This window comes from Oncorhynchus nerka, linkage group LG16 (genome assembly GCF_034236695.1).
Source record: "Oncorhynchus nerka isolate Pitt River linkage group LG16, Oner_Uvic_2.0, whole genome shotgun sequence".
Taxonomy (NCBI): Eukaryota; Metazoa; Chordata; class Actinopteri; order Salmoniformes; family Salmonidae; genus Oncorhynchus; species Oncorhynchus nerka.
The window spans coordinates 34,367,692-34,389,556 of NC_088411.1; the positions used below are offsets into that span (position 1 = coordinate 34,367,692).

Below are 21,865 nucleotides of genomic sequence, written 5' to 3' on the forward strand. Positions count from 1 at the left end.
TGAGGGAGGAAGGGGACACCCGCCTAGCCAGCCAGATCAGCCGAATCAACCCTAGCGATCAATGGGGTGACAGATGTCGCAGCCAGATCGCCCTCACATCCGCAGAAAAGGAGTGGCTCGTCGGTTTATATATCAAGAAAGAGTCATACGATTTGCAGTTACGGTTTGTATTATTTTTGTGGGTCGTATTTTAAAATACTGTTGTCTGTTATGACATCTTCTGTAAGAGGGAGTCGGAGAATATGTGATTTGCCTTCTAATATGTTTGTTTTACAACGCATTTGTTATTTTACCCATGATGCCTTGCAGACATGAAAATCTCCAACTCAACTCTCATGTCGGTCATATGACACAGTGCTTGAGGTTCACTTCTTCGTTAGAAGCGTTTCGTAACTTTGTAAATTAACTTATTCGGAGTTCACACACACATAACAGGTGCATACTTGTCTCTCGATATATAAGGTCAGTATTACTTCTTAGACTTATCTAGAAATTATTGGTTGATAATTACACAGACAACCGCATGTTTTGTATGCTTTTGTTTTTCAGCTTTATTTTCGTGTATGTTTCAGTGTTCTAGTTTCAGAGTAGTCTGTTCACAATGTACAGTAAAGTATTTGACAGGCATGCATGCACCAAATCTATTGCAATGCATCTAGCGCAACAATGCTGAATTTGCACACACGTGAAAGCGTAATGGAATGTGGTTATTTCTTTCCTACAGTAAACTTCAATTTCACCATGTCTGGAAAAGTGGTGTTGACTTATTTCAACGGGAGGGGCAGAATGGAGTCAATTCGATGGCTTTTAGCAGTTGCTGGAGTTGAGGTACGTAGGCTGAGCAAATAAAACACATGAGTTGAAATAGTGGCTAGACAAACATGTGATGCCCACAGATAGATCACTGAACTGGATGTTCTGTCATAATTAAAATGTACATTTTATGTCCACAGTTTGAAGAAGTGAATATAACAAAGCGTCAGGAATATGTAAAACTGTTGAGTGGTAAGTTTTGGTCACAATGGTAAATAGAAATCTGATAACATGCTCATTGTTTTGAAGGGTGTTTCATTGTTTAACCTTCTTTTTTTAAAGATGGAGCACTCATGTTTGAGCAGGTTCCCTTGGTGGAAATGGATGGAATGAAGCTGGTTCAAACCAAGGCTATCCTGAACTACATAGCAGGGAAATACAATCTCTATGGGAAAGACTTAAAAGAACGAGTCATGTATGTATGACATTTTTTTATGATTGAATTCTAACATTTATTTACTTGTTTGGTTGTATTGCAGAGACATAAGTGAAGCTGTTTGTATAAAAAAATGAGGGAAATCTGCTATGATTTCAAAGGGTTTGGTTTTCATTTACTTTTAGGATTGACATGTATGCTGAGGGCGTGCAGGACTTGATGCAAATGATGATGGCTTTGCCCTTCATGCCGCCTGACACCAAGGAAACTAAACTGGAGGAGATAGAGAGGAAAGCAACAAGCCGTTACCTCCCTGTGTTCGAGAAGGTACTGTATGATTTGGGCCTTGGCCAGATGGGAAGAGTAGAGCTCACTAAGGGGAGGAAATCTAATCTAAGCTATTATATTAGCATAACAATTGCAACATACCATGTTTGCTAAGGCAACAGAAAAGAAGGTTGGCACGTTTGTACAAGTTGTATTGTATAAAGAGGCTGTGCTTGTGATTTTCTCACAGGCGCTAATTGGCTCCCAGTACCTGGTGGGTTTTCAGTTGAGCTGTGCTGATGTCCAGCTACTTGAAACCACCTTGATGTTGGAGGAGAAATTTCCAACAATTCTTTCCAAATTCCCTGCTGTTAAGGTAAAGTTGATTACAAATGTATTTTGTTCTTGACAAAATAATCATTAGTCAAATCATCTTGTTTCATTTGAGTCTCATCAAAACATGTTAGAGGTTGACATAACCCCAGTAGCATATGAATATCACATACCAGCTCCACAGCACATTTGTTAGATATCAGTATACAATATGACTGGCCATACCGGTTCAAATGTACTGCTACAAAACCCTGGGTGTGTCTCAATAATCTCTCCTCTCTCATGAAGTCTACACTCTTTCAGTACTTCCCACAAATCTCAAAGCATTGTATTAGTGGAGGCATATTTCTTTTACCAGTAATTGCCTTTCAAATCAGTGAATGGGAGAAAAACAAGTGCACACCCTGGGAGGAAGGATAGATGATTAGGACATATTACACAGCAGATTTAAAAGAAGGGTAAAAAGATCCATGGATACTTCAGTTGATTCATTCTTGATTGGGTGTGACTGGTTTTCTTTTCAGGCTTTTCAAGGGAAGATGAAAAGCCTACCAGCCATTCACAAGTTCCTGCAGCCAGGCAGCAAGAGGAAGCCTCAACCAGATGACGTATATGTAAAGACTGTGTGTGAGGTGTTAGACTTAAAGCTCTGATTCTCGTCTAAACATCAAGTAAAATTGACTTTAAAGAGTTGAAGCTAATATAATATATTACCTATACATTGTTCCATATTGTCATTCCAAGTCATAATGTCCTGTAAAATGCTGTGGAGAAATTATGACATAAGCTTATGAATTGTTTAACCCTGGCAATATGAGTGTGGTGTATTGTTTGCAAAATTGTTTTAGAACTAGTTCCCTTTGTGCTCACAAGAAGTTTCCGGCAATACCCAAGAGAGAACCTTGATTTACTTGGGTGAACGCCCAGAAATAGCCTCTAAGAATTTTATCAGGAGCAGGTGTCTTGTTACACATTCTCTTTTGTACCCAAAACTCCTCGTGCTGAGGATGAATCGTGTCTGTGTGAGTTGTGTGTATCCTAGTATAAAAGGTGCCTGGGGACAGTCCCCTCGTAGAGCTTCTGACCAACCTGTACTGAGTGTGCAGAGTTTGTTGTAACCTTTCCACTGGCGTGACTCTTAATAAAGTTAATTTACTAATTGACTTGAGTCCTTCATGGTAATTTCTATTACAATGTGTAAGGACAATTGTTTAACGAGCACAAGTATTTGTTTTCCAATAATGTGCACAAAGAAAAAGGCTGTTGAACAAACAAAATATTTGTTGTAACTAAACCCTCTGTGTCTGTTGTGAGTTTTCCATCATTGCTAGAGGATATTTACTGTCATGCAACTGAATATGATTATGTAAAACTACTGAAAGGTTAGTAGTCAAACCTGCAATGCTATAAAATGTATTGTGTACGAGTAGTAAATGTCATTGTATTTCTGTTCCCATATCCATTGAACAAATCATAGCCTGTGTGCTTATAACCAGTAGTAAATTTAATTGTTCAACAAAAAGTGCTCCTTTGTTCTTACAATGACTGAGTGAATAGTTATTGTAAGACTGTACTTCATTCAACTTAAACAATTTCCGATGAGACAACATAACTATTCAAGGAAGTACAGTGGCTTGCGAAAGTATTCACCTCCTTGGCATGTTTCCTATTTTGTTGCCTTACAACCTGGAATTCGAATGGATTTTTGGGGGGGTTTGTATCATTTGATTTACACAACATGCCTACCACTTTGAAGATGCACCATTGTTTTTGTGAAACAAAACTTGAGCGTGCATAACTGTTCACCCCCCAAGTCAATACTTTGTATAGACACCTTTTGCAGCAATTACAGCTGCAAGTCTCTTGGGGCATGTCTCTATAAGCTTAGCACATCTAGCCACTGGGATTTTTGCCCATTCTTCAAGGCAAAACTGCTCCAGCTCCTTCAAGTTGGATGGGTTCCGCTAGTGTACAGCAATCTTTAAGTCATAGCACAGATTCTCAATTGGATTGAGGTCTGGGCTTTCCAAGACGTTGAAATGTTTCCCCTTAAACCACTCAAGTGTTGCTTTAGCAGTATGCTTAGGGTCATTGTCCTGCTGGAAGGTGAACCTCCATCCCAGTCTAGTCTCTGGAAGACAAACAGGTTTCCCTCAAGAATTTCCCTGTATTTAGAGCCATCCATCATTCCTTCAATTCTGACCAGTTTCCCCAGTCCCTGCTGATGAAAAACATCCCCACAGCACGATGCTGCCACCACCATGCTTCACTGTGAGGATGGTGTTCTCGGGGTGATGGGAGGTGTTTGGTTTGCACCAGACATAGCATTTTCCTTGATGGCCAAAAAGCTCAATTTTTAGTCTCATCTGACCAGAGTACCTTCTTCCATATGTTTGGGGAGTCTCCCAGATGCCTTTTGGCAAACACCAAACTTGTTTGCTTTTTTTCCCTTCTTTAAGCAATGGCTTTTTTTCTGTCCATTCTTTGGTAAAGCCCAGCTATGTGGAGTGTACCGCTTAAAGTGGTCCTATGGACAGATACTCCAATCTCCGCTGTGGAGCTTTGCAGCTCCTTCAGGGTTATCTTTGGTCTTTTGTTGCCTCTCTGATTAATGCCCTCCTTGCCTGGTCTGTGAGTTTTGGTGGGCGGCCCTCTCTTGGCAGGTTTGTCATATTCTTTCTGATATTCTTTTATAACTCAACCCTGATCTGTACTTCTCCACAACTTTGTCCCTGACCTGTTTGTAGAGCTCAATGGTCTTCATGGTGCCCCTTGCTTAGTGGTGTTCCAGACTGGGGCCTTTCAGAACATGTTTATATATACTGAGATCATGTGACACTTAGATTGCACACAGGTGGACTTTATTTAACAAATGATGTGACTTCTGAAGGTAATTGGTTGCACCAGATCTTATTTAGGGGCTGCATAGCAAAGGGGTGAATACATATGCACGCACCACTTTTCCATTTGTATTTTTTTTTTAAACAAGTACCTTTTAAAATTTCACTTCATACAATTTGGACTATTTTATGTATGTTCATTACATGAAATCCAAATAGAAATCTATTTAAATTAAAGGTTGTAATGCAACAAAATGGGGAAAGCGCCAAGGGGGATGAATACTTTTGCAAGGCACTGTAACACCCTTTTTACTCAACATTCACATAGCATTTAGTCATTGTGTATGTGCACTCACTGCCCCAGTGCTGCATACTTTAGGAATGACATAAAAGCAGCAATATGATCATAGGTTGCAGGATCAAGTTCTTTAAAGAACGTACAAACATTAAGGATGATTACAATAATACATATAGGCAAGCACAAACAATGTGTAAATGCAAATTCATCCCTTGTGATGACATTTTCCATCTTGCTTTAGTTGGTTGTTGTATTGTTCAAATCACATTACAATCACACTCATGAAGAGAAGACGTAGGACCATCAGCACACTGAGTAAAGAAAACAGATATGATAACTTCATATTGATTGTGCACATTAAATATTTAATTAGAAACATTCCAATACAGGGTCAATTGTAACAGACATCAAAATACAATGAAAATCAGCAAAGAGTTTCATTAACACATTCACCTAACCTCCATATATTTCAAAACCATGCAATAATGGTTATAGTGGACTTGATTTGATTTGATTTAATGGTTATAGTGGACTTTTGATGATTCTCACCTTAGTCCCGCCATGATACCACCTGGAATTATTTTTCCAGATTTCTTGAATCTCATTCCCATTACTATTGTCAGCGCTCCTGAGGCAACTGAGAGAAGAAAAAAAAGATGTATGAAATTCTATATCAAGACATGTCAAGACCTAAAATATACACATCCCAACACGTATACATTCCAGCATAGCAGGCATACTAACCGAGGGAGTAGAAAGTCTTGGTTGGGTCATTTGAAATCATGAAGGCCCCATAGGCGGCTATGCTGCCAAACAATAGCCCAGCTATCAGTGACATGACACTACCTGTAGTAAAAAAAAATAATAATCTGTTACTTGCCATCAGCTTGTTAACAGGGTCAAAGTCAGTAAGACCAAGGAGCTGATTATGATATACTACAGGAACGGGGTCCAAAAACACGTGTGCAGTCGTGAAGAAGGCGCGACAGCGTCTCTTCCCCCTCAGGATGTTGAAAAAGTTAGTCAAATCCTCAAAAAGTTCTACAGCGGTACCATTGAGAGCATTTTGACTGGCTGCATCACTGCCTAGTATGACAATAGCACCGCCCTCGATCGCATGGCGCTACAGAGGATGGTGCGGACAGCCCACCACATCACTGGGGCAGAGCTCCCTGCCATCCTGGACATCTATATCAGGCAGTGTGGAAGGAAGGCCCTGAAAATCGTTAAAGACTCCAACCCCTCAAGCCATAGACTATTTTGTCTGCTTCCGTACGGCAAGCGGTACCGGTGCATCAAGTCTGACACCAACAGGCTCTTGAACAGCTTCTATCTCCAAGCAATAAGACTGATAAAAAGCTAACAAAGTAGCTACACTGATTATCTTTATTTACCTTTTAGTTTTGCACAGGGCCCTTCACACACACACACACTCCATCATCTGCTCACTCACATTATATGCACATACATTTACTGACTCTATACACACTCACATACAAGCTGCTGCTGTCACTGTTTATCTTGTATCCTGTTGCCTAGTCACCTTAACCCTATACATATCTACCTCCCACCACTCCAGTATCCCTGCACATTGTTAATATGGTACTGGAACTGACCATGTACACAGTATAATTACTTAGTTATTGTGTTCTTCATATTTATTCTTCTTTCTGGTGTTTTTTCTAGTATTACACTGTTATTGATTATTGCATTGTTGGGTTTTGAGTTTGCAAGAAAGGTATTTCACTGTACTTATGCAAGTGACATTCAAAACTTGAAACTTGAATGAAACTGTGATAATGACAAATGAATGTAGCTTTATGCATTTTGAACTGCTTGACTAGAAACTCCTACCTTTTTTCTTGTATCCCATGAATCCCCCAAGGACTATGGCTGCAGCGTAGCCAAATCCAAGCCAGTCAATTGCCATTGCAGTGCTGTGGAGCAGGAGTATGGGTAAAGACCAATTCATCTTAGACTACATAGCTAAATGTTACAAGATACTGTAGCTAGATACAATTATGTAGCGAACGGAAACGGACACTTGACAAACACTGACCACTTGAAATATATGCATATAACTCAGATAGGAATATAATGAATTAATTTACCTGGTATTTGCTAATTTAAACGTAAAATAAATGAGTAAAAATGTACGCCTGTTGTCCCAATGGGTTTGTTCGTTTTGCATGCCCCGGTGTCCAGGATGAGTGGAGGTAGTACATCTGCGACCATTCCATTGGTGCTTAGGTTAAATCTTCATCCACCCGGGTACCGGTCCATGCAAAACGAACTCGCCCAGTGGCACTAGGAAGTGTTATGTGAAAGTGCGCATGCGCGTACAAATTACGCGCTCACAACTGCATCACTTCCCTTTCAACCTGTCTTCAATAACCCACTAAAAAATATATAAAAAATAAATTAATGAACAAAAAGAAACCAACAAAGAAAATACCAAACGCTTTTGATTGTCATTCCGTTATTACATAAGTCTCAAAAACACAAATGAACACAAGCATAATTTAATAATTGAACAAGTTTATGGTGTCAGATCAGGTTAAAATGTGGTATAGGTCAAAGTACATTGATGACTAAGGCACTTTTTCTGCACTGCATTAACAACTATTAAAGGATATGCATAAGAGCAGCACAATCTTCTGAACTTTCTTAGCAGTGCATTAGATAATTTGAGAGGAATATTTAGGAAATTAACAAATATAAAATAAAATGTATCTCTTCAATCAACAAATTAACATTTTCATTCTATATTCATAAGATTTTTTGTATCTCTTAAGTGCTGCTGCATTTCAGGAAAGGCATGCACAACTGTTCAAGTAAAGTACAGGATGTCAACAAAACAGTCTGTCCATGTACATACACGACACCACCAGAAGTATGTGGACACCTGCTCGTCGAACATCTCATTTCAAATCATGGACATTGATTTGGATTTGGACCCCCTTTTGCTGCTATAACAGCCTCCACTCTTCTGGGAAGGCTTTCCACTGCGGGGATTTGCTTCCATTCAGCCACAAGCGTTAGTGAGATCGGGCACTGATGTTGGGCGATAAGGCCTGGCTCTCAGTCAGCATTCCAATTCATCCCAAAGGTGTTCGATGGTGTTGAGGTCAGGGATCTGTGTTCTTCCACACCTATCTCGACAAACCATTTCTGTATGGACCTCACTTTGTGCACGAGGGCCTTCCCCAAACTGTTCCCACAAAGTTGGAAGCCCAGAATCATCTAGAATGTCATTGTATGCTGTAGCGTTAAGATTTCCCTTCACTGGAACTAAGGGGCCTAGCCTGAACCATGAAAAATAGCCCCAGACCATTATTCCTCCCCCACCAAACATTATAGTTCTCACTATGAAATTGGGTAGTTAGCGTTCTCCTGGCATCCACCAAACCCAGATTAGTCCTTCGGACTGCCAGATGGTGAAGCGTGATTCATCACACCAGAGAACGCGTTCCCACTACTCCGGAGTCCAGTGGCGGCAAACTTTACTCCACTCCAGCCGACGCTTGGCATTGCGCATGGTGATAGGCTGCTTGGCCATGGAAGCTCCCGATGAAAAGTTATTGTGCTGACGTTGCTTCCAGAGGTAGTTTGGAACTCAGTAGTGAGTGTTGGAACCGAGGACAGAAGATTATTTTACACGCTACAGCACTCTGCGGTCCCGTTCTGTGAGCTTGCGTTGCCTACCACCTCGCGGCTGAGCCGTTGTTGCTCGTAGACATTTCCACTTCACAATAACAGCACTTACAGTTAACCAGAGCAGCTCAAGCAGAGCTGAAATTTGACAAACTGACTTGGTGGAAAGGTGGTGTCCTATGACGGTGCCACGTTGAAAGTCACTGAGCTCTTCAGTATGGGCCAATTCTACTTCCAATGTATGTCTATGGAGATTGGCTGTGTGCTTGATTTTATACACCTGTCAGCAATGGGGTGGCTGAAATAGCCAAATCCACTAATTTGAAGGGGCATCCACATACTTTTGTAGATGTGTATGATAAAACAACTTCAAAGGAAACTGAATTTAAAAGTATACTTGAAACAAACTCCAAAGTGAATAATAAAATACCTTTGGAACAGAGTGGAATAGCAACATCTGTGATTATGAACATTTTATACCATGACATTGGGTAAACATTTTGCACTGTATATGGGTGTGTTTGGTAGCCACAATGTATTTTTTGACCAGTGACATACAAAAGCATTACACATAATAACAGAATAAAAAGACTTGTAGCTTTGAGCCAGAGTATGAAAAACACAACATGGACAATAAACTCTTACTTGATGAAACACCAAGAGGTACTTTATTTACAAAAGGAAATAACTAAAACATATTACTTTTGTTTCTCAAAATCAAAAAAACAATATTCAACCACATACTACTGACACCAAAAGCTCATAACTGAAGACAATTACACCAATAAACTATGCTGTGCAAAACAGTTCCAGTGCTGTCCAGTAGATGGAGTCCCAGTGCAGTCCTCTGGGTGGAAGCTGAGGACTAACTCCTCTGGTAGAAGGCACACATTTCTGGGTTCAATTGGCACAATAGTGTCTACCAGAATTGTTTGATTATTTACAATCAGTTTTTTTTAATCAAGTGACAGAATTAAACAAAATAAATTGAATGAATGAAAGTTCTTAAACTATTGCCATTCCACATTGTTATTAAAGGAAGGATATGTAAATGAGACCTTGGTATGGCAGGTGTAATTACCATGGGCTAATTTAATCCATATTGGAAGACCACTTTAATTATTCAATAAAATAAGAATAGCAAGTGACAACAGTTGAAAAAGTTGTTTTCATTATGAAAAATTATGGACATACAGTATATTACTGTTTTTAGAATAGTTTACGCATATTATACAGTTGACTTTGTAAACAAAGGAATATGAATTCTATATTGTGATACACTACAATTGGCCTTCTCAATATATAGCTATCTCAACCTTTTGTGTAATCTGTAACATGGCAAAGGCAGCATATACAAAAATGACTCTGTAACAAGCTCTTTAGGTCAATTAAAAAATACAATATTGGTTCCTCAGGTACAGCTGACCTGATTACAGATACATTCCTCCAACTAAAACACTTGTTTGATACCCCTGCACTTGTAGAGTTTGGCAACAATTTGTGGAACTTTTGCAAAAACTCAAACGAAGCACATATACAGCAGACACGTTGTAACTGGGCAATAAAAAGGAGAACTTTAAACACATGGCTAAGTAACCATCACTTAGACCTAAACACTCCATCAACCTCAATTATGTATTCATTGGACAATTGAATAAACACTAATCACTCTTTTTTTGCAATGAGTACTTTGTAATTAGTACTGAAAATTAAATCTGCTCTCTAATGCTGGGTTCACATGCTCCTCGGAATAAGAAACTCTAAAGTATGTTACTGGAAAGATCAGAGGACGATGCATGTTATCTCCCCTCTCCTATTTCCTACTTGAACGCTCATTAATAACTTTTTGGATATTGTCAACTCAGAGTTATGAACATTCTGAGAGTTTCTCAGTCCCGAGTTGTTAATAATTCCAAGAGCACATGAACACAGCATATCATCTCAAACAGAGAGCTGAACCTTACCTCTGGTAAACTAATGTTGAAAAGGGATGCTGGACACTGGATATGCAAAAGCACAGAATTTAATTATGTAATAGGCTAAACGGTATAGGGAATAAAATCTGTCTATTCATACTTTATGGCTGAGATAAAAGGGGGAAATTCAAGGAAAGAAATACATACAATATCCCCATTTCAATTTTTCTCACCTTATCTGGTTGCAAGTTGATGCACACAACCATAGAGCAATGAAGCAGCAGCACAAGAAACAAAACCGCTTCTCTATCCACCTCCCTATCTCTCTTCTTACAGCTGTTAGGTAGGCAATGAGCAATGAGCAATCCATTTGGACAGAATTCTAGAAGAACCAAACCTTAACAGCAACAAGTGCTTTGTTTCGAAAAACATACACCCCCTGCCTGATGGGTGAGTGAAAGGGCAAGGTCTTTCCATAGCCATAGCAGACGGCATTGATGACCACCATGAGCATCCTATGGACTAACATTCACCCAGAGCCATCCCAACAGAGTCCCATACACCCAGGTTCGGACATAGAGTTTCCTGCCAGACTCCGTCAACAGCATTGGCAGTGTTAGCCCGCCCAAAAACAGCAGCGATGGCAACGTCTTCGTAATGCTCAGATGGGACCTTTGACCTTCTCCCGGGAATCTGCCTTTTTTGTCTGGATCCTCAGACTCATAGAAAGTAGTCAACATCCTGTGGCGAAAAAGAGAAGGATCCCTTTAGAGTTAAAGCATATCCCGAGCTCATGTCTAATCAGCCAATCATGAGAATTTATAACTGTGATTGTTAGTAAGTTGTAGGGTTGCAAAATTCCAGTAACCTTACCCAAAATTCCCAGGTTTTCCAGTAATTCTGGTGGAAAGATTCCCGTAATTAAGTGAGAATAACCACGAAATCCGGAATCCTCCAACCAGGATTTCTGGAATTATGTAACCCTAGTCAGTGCACACTTCATGTGCAGTGGGGGCATCAACACATTATTAAATTAGTTATCAAAGTAGACTAGCTCCAGCATCCTTAAACCTGATATTGCAGTCCACCATTTGAGTAGTTGAAGTGCTGCCGGAATTTCAGATTAATTTCAGATACATTTTCTTAACATGAACTCAACCTTGGCCTAAATGTGGAATTGGTGCATCGGTCTGTGTCGTAATGTCAGACAGGGTTAGAAAGAGGGTGGTAAGAGGACACTCACTGGTCCTTGATCTCAAATCGCTCGTGCAGCCACCTGCGGAAAAACACAGACTCCGGGGGAATTTCCTTCACGTCCACACGTTCAAAGTGGATGTGAACTTTGGGACATTCCTTACACAGGAATTCTGTCAAACAGAGAAAACATGAATGAGAGAGAAAACATGAATGAGAGACAAAACAACATCAGGAAGACCATAGCAGCCAAAGACCACGTAGCAATCAAATTGTGTTTGTGAATGAGGCACTACGTAGGTCCAGATACAGTATCTTATGGATCTGAACTTCCGTCCTCTAACTCCAAAAACAGGAATTAAGTGACTACAGCTTCCACATAGGTGTGTTTACAAAACACTGTACAATCTGAGCAGGATTTGAATGACCAGCTTTAAAAACTATAGTTTCATCAAAAGCCCTGCCTGCTCTGTTTTTCTTACAGGCCCTCAGATTAGCCTATAGGCCTATTCTTAATCATAGTACCCATTTGGCATTTTCATATGACTCATCCAATCAGGCAGATCTACAAGGGTAAATCAGTGATTAAAATCATTATCCCCCACACTACACTCGTGAGGGCAATTTGTAGAAATGGAGAAACAGCTGGATAGTTTGACAAAAGCCTCCTGAGATATAAGAAAGCCCAAAGACCGCATGTCACGTCACTTGAGCCTCCCCAGAGGGAGAGCACTTATGACAGAAGTCAGCCTTTCCTGTGACCCATTGGAAAACATCCATTACATGGTTGATTTACACTAACTCCTGCCTTGTAAAGAAGGCCAAGATGGCACAGTGATTCTAAAGCGTAGAGCTATTATCTCATGATAGACAAACGCATTACACACCAGCTCTGATTCATATGTCAAATTTCTTGAGAATTGATTTGACAAGAATGAATGCTCGGATGGTCTTCAATTCCTTGAGCCATTTTGTTCGAAAGTCATGGCGTCATCTGATAAATAGTAGAGGTCCTAACATTTTAAAACCACTATATCAAACATCACTGACATGTTCTGATGTCATGATAATTCCATCAATGCAAGAGGGGTATTATTCTTGAGGACTGGCAGCATTTTAAATCCTGCCACATGAAGGTTAAAAGCCAAGATAAGAGAAAAGTGGAATCCCTGCGCATGTTGTACATAACAAAACAATAACTCTGGTCAGACAGCTTAGCTGAAAGCTCCCATGGAAACATTGACGTTAAAAGTAAGCAAACAGCTGAATCTGGGGCCGTGCATCGAAACATTCCCATGGAATCATTTCAACCAAACCCCCATAACCACTGCATCAGTCATTCAATGGATATTACACTTTATTTCAGTTAATATCAACATGGGTTCACATGATACCTAGGTCGAAAATATGCAGGTTAAGACAAGGGACTGACTGATCAATGCGGAGCATTCGAAAAGAAACACATTCATTGGACCAGCGCTGTTGCAGATATATTGAAAACGTGACCAGCATTGGCTGTAGATAATTTGAAAAACATTTAAATGAAGAGACAGTAAAACAGGTATGCTATCTGTTTGCTGAGTAGTTAGCTGAAATTCACTAAGACTGTGTTTATTTTCCACTTCGATGGCAAACTTTCTGTAGTGCAAACATTCACCTCCAGTCATTTTTGCTCTAAGACTGGTCCAATGAATTTGTTTATTTTCAAACGCTTCTGCATGGAATTATAACATTGTCTTAACCTTTTATTTCAACCTAGCTTGAAACCAGGAATAGCCTGGACACCAGCCAATCAGAGCAAATGCTTGTGTGTTTTATCAATAAGGGTGAAAGATTATGGGTGACAATATTTGCTTTCCAAATTATTTGATACCCATTGAGTTTGGTTGCAAAAAGGTTAACCGTTTCAGTGCGGAAAACATTCCTGGTTTCAGTTCAAACACGGTCCAATCATTTCTTCCCTCAATACAGTCATCTCAATAACATGTGAAATACTGGGAAATTAACAGGAGGTGTACTTAGACAAACATGCTTTTCTATTCTTCCCATGCTGTTTACTACCAGTACATCACTGTTTATTCCTGAAAGCAACAGGATGTTTTCACACCAAAGCTTTTCAAAAACACTTTGGGAACACAGAGGAATCAAAAACACCACAACATAACACGCACTGTTTACAGGAAGCCAACTTATTTTCTGTTTCAATTAGGAGAACAATGTTATACTGATAATGAACTGAGTAACTCCAGTTGCCTGTGGGAATAAAGAGGATTATTGCATGCATCAAAATCCCCCCTTAATACCTGAAAAAACAGAATTATCTGGAACAACCTCATACCTGGCATTGATGGGGCAGGATGTCTTTCATTGCTTGTGCCCAGTGTTCCCTCATACACCACGGTGACATCATACACAGCATCCAGGTGGTCCCTCATGGTTTCTATGGCAACGTGCGAGGCTTTCATTCTTGGGGTCAGAACGTGGTCCAAGACAGCCAGTCCTGAAGGAAATTAATAGGAGAGCATTTGTTCATTTTTTTACATTTACATCTTATCCAAAGACACTTAGAGGAGCAATTAGGGTTCAGTGCCTTGCTCAAGGGCACAGACAGATTTTTCACCTAGTCAGCTCGGGATTCAAACCAGGGACCTTTCAGTTACTGGAGTTTGGTTGCAATGCTCTTAACCACTAGGCTACCTGCCGCTGTTAAATCTCTTGGTTGTGCCAAGTGACATGCAATGTTAATTATAGCAAGTTTCCAATAGCAGTGCTAAACAAGACACTGTTTCTAGTACCAGCATTTCACTTGGATCTTTCAATGAATGCCAAGAAAAAGTATAGTGTCTGGGGAATAAAGACCTCCATTCAAATGATCAGGTCACATAACCTTGACTTGTTCACATAACTGAATGGTAGACAACAGTGGGCAAATTGAATTAGCAACGGTCAAACTATCTCATAATGACGTCTTCCAAATGTCACCGGGTTGTTGTAATCGCTGATCAGAAAGATTGTTGGCTGCATTTGAGACCAGCAATTATCTAAAACCATATATACACGCAATTAATAGGTCATTTAACAGGCCTGTTATTCTCCCCTGATTTAATCTTGATTGTACTCTGTCCAAAGTCCACAGGTTTTTCTTTGGGACCAACTACTACTGCATAACAAATGTGTTGTCCCATCCTGTTGTTGGTAGAATATACGTGGCACCATCACTAGGCGGCTTCCACCCGGTTATGTAACCCTGCACCTTAGAGGCTGCTGCCCCATATACATAGACATGGAATCACTGGCCACTTTAATAATGTTTACATATTTTTGCTTTACTCATCTCATATATACACTGTAATCTATTCTACTGTATTTTAGTCTATGCCACTCCGACATTGCTCATCCTAATATTTATATATTCCTTAATTCCATTCTTTTACTTTTAGGTTGTGTGTATTGTGTATTGTTGTGAATTGTTAGATACTACTGCACTGTTGGTGCTAGAAACACAAGCATTTCACTACACCCGCAATAACATCTGCTAAACATGTATATGACCAATAAAATTTGATTTGGTTCTCTTTTCTCTACTATACCCCCCACCTTACGGGGAGCAGATCATATAGTCATGTGCCAAGCCCAAATCCCTAGAGCGGTTTACTAGGACTTAGAGGGGCAGGTGATATTTCACATTTTGATTTCAGTGACAGATTTTTCAAGTTAAATCTGTAGCTACGCACGCAAAGGACTGCAGTTTTTCAAGTACCACACTGTGTATATGTTACGCTCCATAACATGGTAATATAGCTGTGAGGGCCAAAGCAATTCATTGGGAAATCTGAAATCTGATGGACAAATGTTATAAGTTCAGACAAGGAATTATTCATTTTTATTAATATTCCACTTTAAATATAAAAAAATAAGTATCTTATAGTAAACTATAAGTCTGCTGCCAAACTAATAAATCCTACTTTATTAAACAAAGTGTCTGCCACCAAACTAATACATGCTACTTTATTAAACAAAATGTCTGCTACCAAACTAATATATTCTAATTATTAAACAAAATTTCATATGCACCAGCTTTTAAACCATTAAAATGTGCCCTTGCGAATTAGGTCTAGCAACATTATAAATCACTTATCAGCCAGCAGTAAAATACTTTTGTAATCACAAGTTAATCTTTTGCCCAATTTTTAAGCTACAGCCTCTGGGATATTTCATTAAAGCAGATCACTGGTTGGAGCTGCCAAGCTCTTGGCGCTGTACCAGCAATCCACTGACGATGAGAAAAAAATATAAACCAGCCAGGCGGCTTTTCATTTTGTCTAAGCTTCCACTCTAATGCAGTCAACAAATATTTGGGTCTTGACATTTTTACATAGATGGCAAAAAGTTAGTTGTGGGTAGAATGTATCTGCTGTTATAGTAAATGGATTTTGCTTTCATGCTGCAAATTGTATTAAAAACCTTTGTAGAAGCTGAAGTACCTGTTGCAATGCATTAACATACATACCCCTCATTCATTCTTCATCCCCAAAGCTTTGCTATTAGTCATGCAAGACTACACTCGCTCTAAATCAATAATACTACATTTGAAAGAGTACCTTCTTTAGCGGAAAAAGCCTGACTGTCGCTGATCATCTTCTTGAGTTCAGGATTGTATCGGGTTCCTTCTGGGAAGATGACAAGATACATCTGCACAGAAAACAAAACAAACAGGGATGGAGTTAGGATAAGAAGTCTTACAGGGCAGATCAGCACATCATTGCTCTTAAGATTAGTATACGAGTACAGTTTTACAACAAGTTTACTAGACATCAAGGTACTGACTGGTACCCCTTTCATACATCCCTGTCTACACTCTACATACCCATGGTTACACATCTGAAAACACTGCAACTTGGGTGTCATGTAGACTAGACAAGTCATAAAAGCATGCCAAAACGCTAGCCCAGAGACCAAACAACAAGCTGTGGATCTTAGTGTCCTGGGAAAAAGTTATTTGGCAACAGCTGTCCTTCCTGATATAGACTAGACACAGAAACATTTAAAAGGGACATGTCAGTGACCAAAAAGGCCATTATAAATATTTCAGTTGGTTTCATGTATTTTGTATCTTTTAGAATACCAATGCTCTTTAAAAAAAATGACAATTTGGATAATGTAAGAGCATGAACTGACAGCCCATCAATAGAAGTGACAGTATTAAACATTAGTTTTGTTGGCAGCCATGTAAAAAGTTATAGGCTGCAATGCAAAAAAAACATGCAAATATAATAATTATTATATATATATTTTTTTTAATGGTTTTTGGAAGGAAATAACATTCACAGACAGTTGTCAGTGTGCTCCATAAATACTTACTGGTGTTCCCAACACTGTCTGTGAAGAGAGCTTCTTTTTCATTGCCTTCTCGTCAAACTTTGCACTTCGCTTCACATAGACACCTCCATGCTAAAAAAAAGAAACAGAAAAAATGCACACAAAACAGGCTTAAATGAATCATACCAATAAGCACACATAACATATCTTTGACAGTGCAAAAATCTTTCAGATTTTTTGTGACCAAAGTGTAATAATTTGTTGTTGTTGGGGGGGGTCGTTACAGGTATAGTATTTAAATTAATTTTATTTGATTTATTTAGCCAGGTGGGCAAGTTGAGAACAAGTTCTCATTTACAATTACGACCTGGCCAAGATAAGGCAAAGCAGTTTGACACATACAACACACATGGAGTAAAACAAACAGGAATTGGCTTCAGGGGTGACCAGAGAGATATACCTGCTGGAGCGCGTACTACAGATGGGTGCTGCTAGGGTGACCAGCGAGCTGAGATAAGGGGGGACTTTACCTAGCAGAGTCTTGTAGATGACCTGGAGCCAGTGGGTTTGGCAACGAGTATGAAGCGAGGGCCAGCCAACGAGTGTACAGGTCGCAGTGGTGGGTAGTGTATGGGACTTTGTTTGCAAAATGCATGGCACTGTGATAGACTGCATCCAATTTATTGAGTAGGGTATTGGAACCTATTTTGTAAATGACATCGCCAAAGTCGAGGATCGGTAGGAGGGTCAGTTTTACGAGGGTATGTTTGGCAGCACGATTGAAGGATGCTTCGTTTGCGAAATAGGAAGCCATTCTAGATTTAACTTTGGATTGGAGATGTTTGATGCGAGTCTGGAAGGAGAATTTACAGTCTAACCAGACACCTAGGTATTTGTAGTTGTCCACATATTCTAAGTCAGAATCGTCCAGAGTAGTGATGCTGAACGGGGGGCAGGTGCAGGCAGCGATCGGGTGAAGAGCATGCATTTGGTTTTACTTGCATTTAAGAGCAGTTGGAGGCCACAGAAGGAGAGTTGTATGGCATTGACGCTCGTCTGGAGGGTTGTTAACACAGTGTCCAAAGAATGGCCAGAAGTATACAGAACGGTGTTGTCTGCGTAGAGGTGGATCAGAGACTCACCAGCAGCAAGAGCGACATCATTGATGCATACAGAGAAGAGAGTCGGCCCAAGAATTGAACCTTGTGGCACCCCCATGGAGACTGCCAGAGGCCCAGACAACAGGCCTTCCGATTTGACACACTGAACTCTATCAGAGAAGTAGTTGGTGAACCAGGCGAGGCAATCATTTGAGAAACCAAGGCTGTCGAGTCTGCCGATGAGGATGTGGTGATTGACAGAGTGGAAAGCCTTGGCCAGGTCAATGAATAAAGCTGCACAGTATTGTTTCTTATCGATGGCGGTTAAGATATTGTTTAGGACCTTGAGCGTGGCTGAGGTGCACCCATGACCAGCTCTGAAACGAGATTGGATAGCGGAGAAGGTGCGGTGGGATTCAAAATGGTCGGTAATCTGTTTGTTGACTTGGCTTTCGAAGACCTTAGAAATGCAGGGTAGGATAGATATAAGTCTGCAGTTTGGGTCAAGAGTGTCCCCCCCTTCGAAGAGGGGGATGACCGCAGCTGCTTTCCAATCTTTGGGAATCTCAGACAACACGAAAGAGAGGTTGAACAGGCTAGTAATAGGGGTTGCAACAATTTCGGCAGATAATTTTAGAAAGAAAGGGTCCAGATTGTCTAGCCCGGCTGATTTGTAGGGGTCCAGATTTTACAGCTCTTTCAGAACATCAGCTGACTGGATTTGGGAGAAGGAGAAATGGGGAAGGCATGGGCGAGTTGCTGTTTGGGGGGGGGGGGGGGGGGGTGCAGTGCTGTTGACCGGGGTAGGGGTAGCCAGGTGGAAAAAAGGTTATTGAAATTCTCAATTACAGTGGATTTATCGGTGGTGACAGAGTTTCCTATCCTCCGTACAATGGGCAGCTGGGAGGAGGTGTTCTTATTCTCCATGGACTTTACAGTGTCCCAGAACTTTTCTGAGTTTGTGTTGCAGGAAGCAAATTTCTGCTTGAAAAAGCTTGCCTTGGCTTTTCTAACTGCCTGTGTATATTGGTTTCTAACCTCCCTGAAAAGTTGCATATCACGGGGGCTGTTCGATGAATCTAATTTCATATTCAGTTCATTTATTTTTCATTCATTATTTCACACACACACACAGTACCTGGGGGCTGCCACTCAGATGAAAAAAAAAAAAAAAAAACATTAAAAAGGTACATAACTAAAGTATTCATAAGAAGTAATAAATTCAGTACGTATAGAAAAAAAGACAAAGGCCTACATATTTTACATAAATATATTACCTGAGAGAAATACCATCCGTACAATGGGAGCCACTTCAGACCATCTTTCAGGACATATCTCACATGGCCAAGTGCCTTCTGCCTAATGGCTAACATGTCAGCAATGATCCAGTCCGCTGTATGACAAGACAATGGAAAATAAGGGTTTTAGTCCAACTGCAGTGCAAACCGCAGCGTTCTGATGAAATCCTCCAATTTCACCACATCATATGCTTCTTTTATCTCTAAATGAAGAGAGATGAGTTAGTATAACATATTGTTGAATAGGAAAAGCTCACCTGTGCATTGATGGTTGGAAAGGTAGACCACATTCTCTTTATTCTTTGGTATGTCTCCATAAATAACAATCTAAAGGAGGAAGAATGAGCACTATTTTAGGCCTAAAAGACACCTTAATGGCATAATGAGGAACATCACAAACAAAACGGAAGAAATTTGGGTGGTTGCCAAACTGATAGAATTTGTGCCAACCTTTGTAATTAGACTTTCACCCAGGATTTTGTCGTGGAAAATCCACTTGGCGCTGAGAAATCCAATGGCACACCAGCCATGTCTCAGTTTTTTTGTTTATAAACTGTTATCATCTTAATAGCCTTATACAAGCTGTTAATAATGAATCAAGGGGGTGTCTAAAAACTTTGTCACCTGTTCAAACACCTGAGGCATTGCTGTGCTTCATAAGATAACATGTTTGTAACAGTACAGGACTCCAGGTCTTCAATGGGTCTACTGGTATTCCTACTGTAGGCATATGTGCAATTATATCATTTTGAGAGCCATATTCAAGAACACCCACAATAAATCACAACCAGACTAGGCTCAAATAGAAAACACCAAGATGAACGACAAAAGGGTGGCTGTGAAGTTACCCATTTGACTGATCAGACAAACACTGATAAACCGAGTGGCGCAGTGGTCTAAGGCACTGCATCTCAGCGCTAGAGGCATCACTACATCTGGTCCGATTCCAGGCTGTATCACAACCGGCTGTGATTGGGAGTCCCATAGGGTGGTACACAATTGGCCCAGCGTCGTCCTGGTTAGGCCGGAGTAGGCCGCCATTGTAAATAAGAATTGGTTCTTAACTGACTTGCCCAGTTAAATTAAATAAAAATATTTTTTAAAAACTGATGAAAAAAAACAGCATACCACAGGTAAAACTGGATGCCTTATGCAATGTTCCAGACTCGTATAGGCCTAATATATGCATACAGACCACATTCATTTCTCAGCTTTAAATTAGCCATTATTTTGAGCTCTAGTACTGGCCAAGTAGCCCGGCACTAATGACAACCACACTCTTACTACATACCATTAGACCTAATACTATCTTTCTCTGGTGACATCATGTAATAACATGTCACCATACAAGATACTTCACAAGCTGTAAGTCAGTGTATCCTTAAACTAAGTTAAATGTATGCCTACTCACCTCCACCCCGGTATAGTTTTCAAAGAAAAAGAGGACGAGGCTCTGGTAGATGTTATAGAGGTGGTCGTCCATCCTGCGGAATATTCTTGATGGTAAGAATGCCGAAATCAAGCGACAAGCACCCCATGACAGTATATAAGCCGGAGCTGTGCCTATCATAACCGCTGCAGGAAACCAGTACCGCAACGAGTACGTGTGCACAACAAGGGAGAGCAGCATTCTGTACTGCGTAATAGCTTGTTCAAGTAGCGATAATTAACGTTACAAGATATCGGGTAGCACTTTCACTTCTCTGTTGACCGTTATTTGCACACTGTCAAAGCAGGAGATAGCTAACGCGGTTAGCGGAAGCTTGACAGCCACCCCAAATTATCGCAGTGAGAAGTTGCAAATGTAGAAAAAAAGCATAACGTTATAGTAATACCACATGTCACTGTTATGCATATCGCAAAAGTTCAACGTAACAACAACTAGCAAACGACCTCGAATCTCCAATAGCCACCTAACTTTACCTAGCTAAACGGCTAACGGTAGCTTACGCCACGGCTAGCTACAAGCTTTCGCTAAACACTGCTCAACGGGTCCATAAACCAAAATATTAAACGCTGTCTTACAAAATAACGGTTTAAACTACATTGGTAAATCACAACATGCTCAGAATCTAAGTTCTCCTTGGCCCACAGTTAAGTTAACTTCGATTCAAAAACTGCCTCTACCATGGACTCCATGGTGTAATGGGGCGGAACTCGTAAGCCACTTACCAACATCTTGCAAGCTGATTGGTTTAAAGAAGAGTTCTGAAGTGGTGGTTGCTAAGAGTGGACAGTTGCTAACTTGCTGGTGTCAGTCTGAGGTATTAAACAGCAGTGCCAGGTGCTCGCTGCAGTAAAGCAAGGTCGGCTTAAAATGCTCTGAGTTTGCAAGCTATTTTTGTAGTAGTGTGTGTCTGATATGTGATCTGCAATATATCTTGAAGGTAAATGACCGAGTGAATGTCAAATGGATGAAAGCACTAGTCTGGTCCCTGTATCAGTTTGTTGTTTAAT

At 40.3% G+C, this 21,865-nt stretch overlaps 3 protein-coding genes across 4 annotated transcripts; 1 reads left to right on the top strand and 2 right to left on the bottom strand.

The window, feature by feature from the left end:
* Positions 1–334: 334 nt before the first annotated feature.
* Positions 335–2,952, top strand: LOC115144414 (glutathione S-transferase 3-like). The gene is made up of 7 exons (XM_029685450.2): positions 335–462; positions 725–828; positions 954–1,005; positions 1,096–1,228; positions 1,375–1,516; positions 1,707–1,832; positions 2,314–2,952. The coding sequence occupies exons 2-7, from the start codon at positions 742–744 to the stop codon at positions 2,440–2,442; spliced, it is 669 nt and encodes a 222-aa protein (XP_029541310.1). The 5' UTR covers positions 335–462; positions 725–741; the 3' UTR covers positions 2,443–2,952.
* A 320-nt stretch (positions 2,953–3,272) lies between these two features.
* Positions 3,273–7,229, bottom strand: LOC115144621 (transmembrane protein 14A-like). The gene is made up of 5 exons (XM_029685660.2): positions 7,039–7,229; positions 6,782–6,864; positions 5,672–5,773; positions 5,477–5,564; positions 3,273–5,238 (listed from the first exon to the last, which is right to left on the bottom strand). Exons 1-5 carry the CDS (start codon positions 7,116–7,118, stop codon positions 5,190–5,192), a joined length of 402 nt encoding a protein of 133 aa, XP_029541520.1. The 5' UTR covers positions 7,119–7,229; the 3' UTR covers positions 3,273–5,189.
* Positions 7,230–9,217: 1,988 nt separating this feature from the next.
* Positions 9,218–21,656, bottom strand: agpat5 (1-acylglycerol-3-phosphate O-acyltransferase 5 (lysophosphatidic acid acyltransferase, epsilon)). 2 transcript variants are annotated; one of them, XM_029685452.2, is made up of 8 exons: positions 21,581–21,656; positions 19,666–19,735; positions 19,388–19,503; positions 17,053–17,142; positions 16,293–16,383; positions 14,030–14,191; positions 11,741–11,864; positions 9,218–11,238 (listed from the first exon to the last, which is right to left on the bottom strand). In XM_029685452.2, exons 1-8 carry the CDS (start codon positions 21,584–21,586, stop codon positions 11,013–11,015), a joined length of 885 nt encoding a protein of 294 aa, XP_029541312.1. In that variant the 5' UTR covers positions 21,587–21,656; the 3' UTR covers positions 9,218–11,012. The 2 variants fall into 2 exon arrangements, with proteins under 2 accessions (XP_029541312.1, XP_029541311.1); XM_029685451.2 differs by lacking the exon at positions 21,581–21,656 and adding an exon at positions 20,820–21,562.
* Positions 21,657–21,865: the final 209 nt, after the last annotated feature.

What these genes read in the sequence shown, in the direction of transcription:
- LOC115144414 (XM_029685450.2), top strand. Translation starts at nt 742, where the DNA reads ATGTCTGGAAAAGTGGTGTTGACTTATTTCAACGGGAGGGGCAGAATG. An exon ending in ATATGTAAAACTGTTGAGTG is followed by an intron (nt 1,006 to 1,095) that starts GTAAGTTTTGGT and finishes CTTTTTTTAAAG; the next exon opens with ATGGAGCACTCATGTTTGAG. An exon ending in ACCTCCCTGTGTTCGAGAAG is followed by an intron (nt 1,517 to 1,706) that starts GTACTGTATGAT and finishes ATTTTCTCACAG; the next exon opens with GCGCTAATTGGCTCCCAGTA.
- agpat5 (XM_029685451.2), bottom strand. Translation starts at nt 21,038, where the DNA reads ATGCTGCTCTCCCTTGTTGTGCACACGTACTCGTTGCGGTACTGGTTT. An exon ending in AAAACTATACCGGGGTGGAG is followed by an intron (nt 19,736 to 20,819) that starts GTGAGTAGGCAT and finishes TTCCTCCTTTAG; the next exon opens with ATTGTTATTTATGGAGACAT. An exon ending in GGCTTTTTCCGCTAAAGAAG is followed by an intron (nt 14,192 to 16,292) that starts GTACTCTTTCAA and finishes AATTTCCTTCAG; the next exon opens with GACTGGCTGTCTTGGACCAC.
- LOC115144621 (XM_029685660.2), bottom strand. Translation starts at nt 7,118, where the DNA reads ATGCAAAACGAACAAACCCATTGGGACAACAGGCGTACATTTTTACTC. An exon ending in CAAGACTTTCTACTCCCTCG is followed by an intron (nt 5,565 to 5,671) that starts GTTAGTATGCCT and finishes TTCTTCTCTCAG; the next exon opens with TTGCCTCAGGAGCGCTGACA. An exon ending in GGTATCATGGCGGGACTAAG is followed by an intron (nt 5,239 to 5,476) that starts GTGAGAATCATC and finishes TTCTTTACTCAG; the next exon opens with TGTGCTGATGGTCCTACGTC.